The following is an 8,488-nucleotide window of genomic DNA, read 5'->3' as shown; positions in this document are numbered from 1 at the left end:
GATACATACACAGAGAGAGTGACAGAGAAAAAAAGAAAGACACACACAGAGAGACAGAGAGAGGCAGAAACAGAGACACAGAGAGACAGATGAGAGAGAAATTGTTTGGAATTGAGATCCCTAGAGTTTCGTTAGGCATAGGGATATTGTAGAAGAATAAAAACAAGTCATTAGAGTTTGGGAAATGCTTATAAGGAAGGTCAACATTGCTGATAACTGGGAGGGGTGGAAGTGAAAAATCTTGGAGAATGATGTAGATGCCTGATATTGCTCCCTGCTCTCTCCAAATCTGGTTTAAAGATAATTATCTGTGTTTCAGTTTATCTGGCTTTGAAATGGGACCAAGGTATTCCCTCCCCCTGGGAAAACAGTTTATTAATTTTATTAGGCCTATAACATGAATTCCCAGGTTAGTCCCTGGTAGAATTATGGTTCTAACCTCTCTGGATCTCCCTTTGTCTCCTCTACAAAGATGGCTAGGATGGTGAATGATTGTAAGGACTTGGATATTGGGGTGTGTTGGCAAGGAGTCCTGTAGCTAGAGCTGCTAGTGGGGAAAATAAAATTAAGCAGGGAATATGGAGTTTTGGGGAGGAGGGTATTGCTAAGGGTGGACAAGGGACATAAATATTAGTTTTTTTCCATGGTAAGGATGCTAATAATACTTTTTTTAGACAAGTGCCAACTGTTTCAGATGTTCTTGGTTAGAGCAATGTCAAGGAAAAGAAGAAGGGTTCAAAGTTTAGGCCTAGCTTCCATTTTCCTCTTAGCCCCCTAGTCCTTGACTATCCCTACTGCCCTGGCCAAGCACAGAAAAGGTGGGGATTGACTCCTACAGCTAGGAGAGTCCTTAGAGGTCACTTAGTCCAACCCTTTAATTTCACAGATAAGTAAACTTACCTGTAGGAAAGAGGAAGTAAATTTATTTAAGGTCACATAATGGCACAGTCTAGATAGAGCTCAAGTCTTTTAATTCCAACCCTGTTTCCACTACTTTGGATTGCTGCTATTGCCCCAGCCCCCATTCCTAGAATCTTTCAAAAAGCAGAAACTAGGACAGGGCCCCCAGGAGGGAACAACTTGGTGATTCCTTTAAGGAAGGGGGGATGGGAGGGGGCAGAGTCTAAAGTCCACTTGATGAGCTGTCAAAGAGGACCAGCTCATGACTTGCATCACAAGAAAGACTTCTCTCCAAGACCCCAGGTATGAAGTTTCTCTTCTGGCCTCCTTCCAGTGCCAGTGATTCTAACAAGGTGTGCAGTTACAACAGTAGGAACTTAGTGAAGTAGAAAGTTGGGGGGAAGGGAGACAGAAGAGATGAGAGTGGGGATGAGAGATAGGGAAGGATACTTTTTAAAAAGTTCATAGAGCTGAGACATAATAGGTGAGAACAGAAGTGAGAGAGTGGAGATGAGGGAGAAAAAAAGGAGAGAAAGGTGAACAAGAAGGGAGAGAGAAGGTATTTGGGAGAAAAGAAAGGAGAGACATGAGCGAGGAGAGAAGAGAAAAAGATGAATGAGAAAGGGAAGGTTAAAGAAAAGCAATAAATGAGAAGGGAGAGAAAGATTGGAACTGAGAAAGAGGTGAGAGAGGAAAAAGAGAATTAAAGAGGTAAGAAAGAGAGAAGTAAGAGATAGGAAAGAGAAGAAAGGTGAACAGAGAGAAAGGAGAGTGAATTGAGAAAGAGATGTATGTGGGTCTGGATGAATTAGACATCATTTTTTTTCTAAACCTTGGAACTTGAATGTTGCCAGGGCAACAGGGCAATACCTGTTTTTTCTGGAGGATAAGATGTAGTTGCCTGGGCAACAGCATCCTGTCTTTTCAGGGACCATCCTGAAATGTGGCAAGGGTAGTTGCCATGACAACCTTTTTTTTGCCCCACTTAATCCATCTGTTTCAATCACCCCAGTGTTTGGGGTTGGGTGGGGGGATTATTTATTTATTTTATCTGGGGAGTAAGTTTCTTCTCTTTTTCCTCCTCCCTTTCCCTGGGTGCTGCTTTCCTCTTTCCCCGCCCCCGACCTGGGCCCTGTGGCCTGCAGGTGTTTGGGAGGCAGTTGCTGGGGTAACGGAAACAGGGCGTTTCAGAGGTGGTTGCCATGGGAACCTGGATGCTGACGAAGGCTTGTGAGGCTTAGAGGAGACAAATTGCCCTCATCATTATCTCCAAGCTTGCCAATCAAACCCATTCCCTCATTTCCCTCTGCTCGGGGAAGCGAGCAGCTGGGAGCCCCCAGAGGAGCCGGGGAGAGGAGTGGCACAGTGAGCTGTGAGCCGTCGCCTGCCTGCCAGCCCAGTTCTTCTCCAGCTCCACAGCTCTCCTCACCTGGCTTTGCCTCCTTGCCTTGCTGGGCAGCATGGCCACAATCACCTGCACCCGCTTCACTGAAGAGTACCAGCTCTTTGAGGAACTGGGCAAGTAAGTTTCCTTTGTGAGGGAAGGGGGCAGTAGGCTGACCTCTCCCCGGGGGGGGAAGGGAAGCTGACCAGAACGGTTGTCTTTGGAGGAATCGTAGAGGGGTGTGTGTGTGCATATGTATGAGTGTCCAGGTCCGTGACCCATGCTCATTTGTCGAGCTCACCCTCGCTCGGGAATGCATGCAAACCCCCAGCATGCCCCTGCACACCCATGCACTTCCCACTCCCAGATGCCCCAGGCTGCATGCACATGTGTGCACCCACTGCCCGGACTGTGGAGAGCGGCCAACTTTTCTGAGGAAGCTCCTCCCAGCCAAAGTTAGCTCTGCAGAGGGCCCTGGCAGTACGAAGGAGGGAAAGAAAAAAGCATTTATTTAGTCCTTAGCCTGGTCCGTGCAGACTTAAAGCCCGGCTGCCCCGTGGGAATGAGGAGGAGGTTGTAGGGAGCCGTGCTTGGAAGGTGTCTTTGAGCCCTTGAGCCCAGAGGGACAGGGAGGGACAGAGCCGAGGGAGCCGTGGCCCAACGGTCCTGGCTGAACTGACGGCTGGCAAAGTAGGGAAGGACAGAGAGGTGCTTGGGCATGGCTGGCCAGTACCAACCTGCTAGTGCTCAGCCTGGTTTTGTGAATGTTGGCTAGAGTTGGTCGATGCAGGGGACAGAAGGGGAAGGCACTGGGACTGGGCTGTCAGGTAGACTTCCGAACTTTATTTTTGCAGTTTTAGCAGCTGTGGGGAGAGGGTAACTGTGATAGAACCTTCAGGCAACCTGGAGCACTAAGATCTTGTAAGAAGTAGGTTAGGCATCTAAGAGCTAATATCTGCATTGGGTCATAGGGTTTGGAGTCAAATTGGATCAAGTCCAAACCTCCCATTTTATAGATGAAAAAAACAAAATGTCTCTCCCAAGGTCATACAGGTATTAAGTGGGAGAAACAGGATTTGAACCTTGTTCCTCTGCCTGCAAATCTGACGTTTATTCACTACCCCACATTGTCCCTTTAGTGTTTAACTCCCTGTCTTCTTCCTATGACTGGAGTGTTTGCAAGACAGAGAGGTACCAGACATTCAAGTCTGGGTTCCAGTCAGTCAGACTGTGGATGGTGTGTGTGTGTGTGTGTGTGTGTGTGTGTGTGTGTGTGTGTGTGTGTGTAAGGGATTGTATCTTTGCAAATGCAAGCATCTTGTGTGAATCCATGAAAGAGCTCAGGTTTGCATCTGCATGTGCATTGTGTGGAAGAATGCTGAGTGTATGAACATGTGCATGTATGTGTGCATATTTAGGTTTTGTTTGTGAACATATGTAAAGGCATATTTCTTATACATTCCTGCATATAGGTATGTGGTCTGCATCCATGAGGGCTTACTGGATGTGTGAACATGTATGTGGAAAGAGGCTGGGTTCCTGAGAAGGTATTCCAGCGTGGGGTGTGTGCGCAAGATCTGGATATATGATATGTGCTTGTGTGGGAGGCTGGCTATATGCATATGTTTAGGAAAGCTGTCTGCACATGAGCAGGCTCTGTGTGTATGTGTGTATGTGTGTGTGTGTGTGTGCGTGCGCGCCATCACAGAGGGTACATATGTAATACCAGCATAAGCATGTGCATATGTTCATGCATGTCCTTGCAGATTCTGTGAATATCTATAAGGGACGTAGATAATCATACGCACTAGCATGTTCGAGCTGGGCTCAGATTTAGAGGACTTCCCCTGGGGAAGATGAGAGGTGCTTCCTTAGGTTGGGCAGAGCTGGGGAACTTAGGGAATATGACTCTTCTGCTCAGGAAGTAAAATAATCCTATACTACCCATGAAGGCACTGAAGAGATCCTGCAATTGCAGTTAGTCATGAGCAGCTGCCTCTTGGGGTGCACCCATTTTTGGTTTCTCTGAGACTGCATGGCTGTGAGGTGGATAAATAGTGACAGGGAAAGGGGGTGACTCAGTCACTCTAAGTGAAAGTAAAAGTGATGTTTTGCCCCAAGAGGAGAAGGATATTATGGAATATTGGGTGTCTGTGGGGGTGTTGTTGGAATGTCGCCTTCTAGAGGCTTCTCCTCCATGGTCCTTGGCACTCACATGCAAATTCCTGTCATCGGCTCTTTGGGGAGTGGTGTGCCCTGGTGCAAGACACTGCTGGGCTGGGAGGTAGTCACAGTAGGAAAGCGATGGAAGGTGTATGAGGAAGTATGTGGGGACTGAGCTTTTTAATACTTTGTGCAAGAAGGCTGGACACTGGCACAGATTGGGGATGTGTGTATGTTGCATGCGGCTGCGTATGCAGGGGAGAAATAAAAATTTTCTGGGAGCTGGCAAAGAATGCAAGGCAAAACAAGGCAGGACAGGGTAATGGTTTGGGAGAAGGTTATGACTGAGTCCCATCTTCCATCCTGACAGGATCATACTACCTCTGACATGTTTACTTCTGGGAATATTTTTGGTTTGATCTGTAAGGGCTTTTTCTGCCAAAGAGCCAGATATGGCAGTGTCTCTCACAAGATTTGTTACCCTGAGCAAGTCCTTCCCTTGGCTTCTCATAAACGGGCTAGAGTAGAACCAAAGGATTTTGAAGACTAAATCCTGTGAATCCTTAGATGGCCAGAGTCACGGCTGAAGATGGGCACAAGGATCCTCTGGCACTTCTCTGGGCAACAAAGATGACTTTAAGGTTTATGGTCTCCAAGAAGGGGCTATTAAGAAGGCTCTGGCAGGCAGATAAAATGACCACAAGTTGAATCCCAGATAGGATAGAGCCAAAAGATCTCCAGGTTAGTCTTAGGGGCCAAGTCAGGAAAGAGGAGATGATTAGAATCTGTCAAATCACGGTGACCCTAAATGAATTAGATGTTTAATCAATCCCTATTGATTGATCAGTCATTCTGGGAGTGAGGAAGGAGAGCCTCAGAATTAAAATGACCATTTTCTCTTCATCTCTTCAACACCTCTCCCATAACCACATATACACATACTCTCTCTCTCTCTCTCTCTCTCTCTCTCTCTCTCTCTCTCTCTCTCTCTCTCTCTCTCTCTCTCTCTCTCTCTCTCTCTCTGTCTCTCTGTCTCTCTCTGTCTCTCTCTCTGTCTCTCTGTCTCTGTCTCTCTCTCTCTCTCTCTCTCTCTGTCTCTCTCTCTCTCTCTCTCTCTCTCTCTCTCTGTCTCTCTCTCTCTCTCTCACACACACACACACACACACACACACACACACACACACACACACACACGTTTGTTTAGGCAGCATTCTGCCCAGTGGAGAGGGTCCTGTATGTCCTGTATTTACAAGCTGGAGATCTGGGTTCAAGGCAGCTTAGATTCACTATGTAATAACACTTTCACTACCTGCTTCGCAGGATTGTTGCAAGGAAAGTACTTTCTAAACCTCAAAGCATTGGAGCTATGGAAACTGTGACCATGCTCAACTAGGCCAGGGGGTTAGGTGAGGGAAAGTGAGAGGATCCTGGGTCTGAGGGGTAGAGAGACAAGGAAATTGCAGTCCAGAGAAATCTTATACTTTAAACCATGTGGGAGGTCCTGCCTTCTCTCTTGAGGTAGGAAAGGCCATATCCTGGGGCAGGTCTTAGCCAGGGCTATCAGTTTAAAATCTGTCTTTTTCTTGGTGTGGTTAGGGGCTACATCCTCCAAGAGGAGAATAGGGAACCACAGACCCATTGCTAGGGAGGAGGAGGATAGCAGAGATGCCTCCTTGTGGCTTTGACATTCTCTGAGGCTTTAGATCCCACCCCCATGACAGGTTATAGAAAGGAGGAAGGAAATTATCCTGCGGCAGTATGTAATCATCAGCATTGCTCAAAAAGAGCTTCAGAAGTGGGTTTTATTAGAGAGGGAAAAGGAAAGGAAGAGAGAGAGAGAGAGAGAGAGAGAGAGAGAGAGAGAGAGAGAGAGAGAGAGAGAGAGAGAGAGAGAGAGAGAGAGAGAGAGATCAGAAGTGAAGGGAAGGAAGGAAATAAGAGGAGGAAGAAGAGGAGAGGAGAAACAGGGAAAGACAGACAAAGGGGGGAGAGATGCATTAAGAAGCGAAGGGAAGGAAAGAGGAGGGGGAAGAGATAGACAGATGGACAGACAAACACAGAGAGAGATAGAGGCACAGAGAAAGATAGAGACAGAGAGAGAGAAAAACATATGGAAGGAGACAGAAACAAAGAGATAGAGACTCACAGAGAGAATGCAACCCACACTTTTCTTTCTCTTTGGAAAGGAGAGATTGAAGATTGATTGACTTGGGGGAAGGAAGAGGGTTAAAATGAGTTGGATATCTGCAGGGGCTGCCTCAGCTGGGAAGGTGTGAAAGAGCAAAACAAAGACTTTTAGCTCCTTATGGAGGTGTCTTCTTACTCAGAGCCCTGCACACTGCCCACCTTCCCCAGCCCACAGAAAAAAGCCTCAGTAGAAAAGCCCTGGGCAGCTTCCCTGTACACTCTCTCTCTCTCTCTCTCTCTCTCTCTCTCTCTCTCTCTCTCTCTCTCTCTCTCTCTCTCTCTCTCTCTCTCTCTCTCTCTATGTATGTATAAACCTATGGACAATAGCATGGCTTTTTAGAAGTTCCTGTGAGACTGAAAATCTAGTTCAATTCAGTTCCACAAACATTTTAAGTGCCTACTATGTGCGAGACACCGGGGAGACAAAAATTGAAAAGAAGAGTTTCTGTCCTCAAGGAGCTTGCCTTTTCTTTTCCTGAGTTGTAATTCTACCTCCCCTTCTCACCTACTGTGTGACTTTTAGTGTCTTCCCTATGCCTGAGATTATATCTGTAAAATGGAAATAATATTGATAAGAATGGGAATATCTTTTCCTGACAAAGATGTTTTGATGATAAAATGAAGCAATAATAAGGCATTAATATTTTATTTTTAGTCCTTAGACAAGTCTTATGACATAATGGACTTAATAATCAGTACATGATAATAATCCATCATTTCCATAAAAAGGTCTTGGTGATGTGAAAGGTGACTTTAAGCGCTTGCTGCCTTTGACATTGATGGATGCTCTCCAGTCTTATCACTATTGATGAAGAAGATAGCAGACCCTCTTATCTCCTCCCTAGTAGTCCAGCTCTGAATTCTTGGCTTTCAATAACCTCATTAATTTTTTTTTCCTTTGGGTTAAATCCTATCTTCCCAAGATTCTGCCTTAAAATGCAAATAACCCTAGGGTGGAGGGAGGCAGAGAATAATATACTCCATTCCCGACTACCTCAGTTTGAAAGAATGCATCAGAAGCTTTGTTTGTGGAATGTGAGAGACTCTGGGCAGCTTGTGAACATTGAGCAGATCGTTGAGGGAGGTGGGAGCAGGGTACAGGGGAATGGAGCAAAGGGTGCAGAGAAGGTCCAAGAGTGCCACAACATTGTCTGTTAAAAGACTCCTTCAGGGTCAGACATTCTATGTCCTCAGGTCCCTCCCAGCTCTGCCATTCTTTGTTCTGAGGTCCCTCCCAGCTCTGACATTCTATTCTGAAGTCCATTACAGATTCTTTTGATTCTAAGTCAGCTTGAGCCATCCTTCTAGAGGGAAGGAAAGTCAAGTTTCCTCCCAGACTGGGCTTTGGTGCATGCAGCATGGCTCAGGCGCCCCCTCAGCCACCCCCACACAGGCTGAGACACACTGACAATCGACAGAGCCCTCGCAACACACACTGACACCACTGCCAACTCCCCCTGCAATCTGGGACCCACAGACTGCGACTGGAGTGCACGCCCTCTCCCCACACCCCCACACTAAGCTCTTCTTGCAGTACCCCCTGGGGAAGCTTTCTCTCTACAAAATGCAACATTCTTGATGCCAGAGCCAGTGGACACACACAAGCATACATTCATACGCAGGCGCAAGCACACACACACACACACACACACACACACACACACACACACACACACATTCTGCCTTTCCAAAGATCTGTATCCACAGGAATGCTGTTCCAACATCTTTGCATCATGTTATGCGTGTGTGTGTGCATACATACACAGACACACCGTCACAGACAGACACACGCACACACAAACTGAAGATTCACCAAAAAGTAGCATTGTCCCACCATCTTCACCATGACATACC

General features: G+C 46.6%; 1 protein-coding gene across 4 annotated transcripts in view; it reads left to right on the top strand.

Annotated features, from left to right (window-relative positions):
* Nucleotides 1–2,089: 2,089 nt before the first annotated feature.
* Nucleotides 2,090–8,488, top strand: part of CAMK2A (calcium/calmodulin dependent protein kinase II alpha) — a 79,584-nt gene continuing 73,185 nt past the window's right edge. For 3 of the 4 annotated variants that reach the window (XR_012486648.1, XM_074291778.1, XM_074291775.1), the window contains exon 1: nt 2,120–2,422. Coding sequence is in view for 3 of the 4 variants with exons in the window: in XM_074291778.1 (XP_074147879.1) it covers nt 2,361–2,422 (62 nt within the window). In the remaining variant the exon portion in view is untranslated. Of the gene's footprint in view, nt 2,423–8,488 lie in introns of all 4 variants that reach the window. The other variant, XM_074291776.1, reaches the window with a different exon arrangement.

This window comes from Sminthopsis crassicaudata, chromosome 2 (assembly GCF_048593235.1).
Source record: "Sminthopsis crassicaudata isolate SCR6 chromosome 2, ASM4859323v1, whole genome shotgun sequence".
Lineage (NCBI taxonomy): Eukaryota > Metazoa > Chordata > Mammalia > Dasyuromorphia > Dasyuridae > Sminthopsis > Sminthopsis crassicaudata.
The sequence above is the reverse complement of the archived record's forward strand: the minus strand, read 5'-3'. Positions and strand labels throughout refer to the sequence as shown.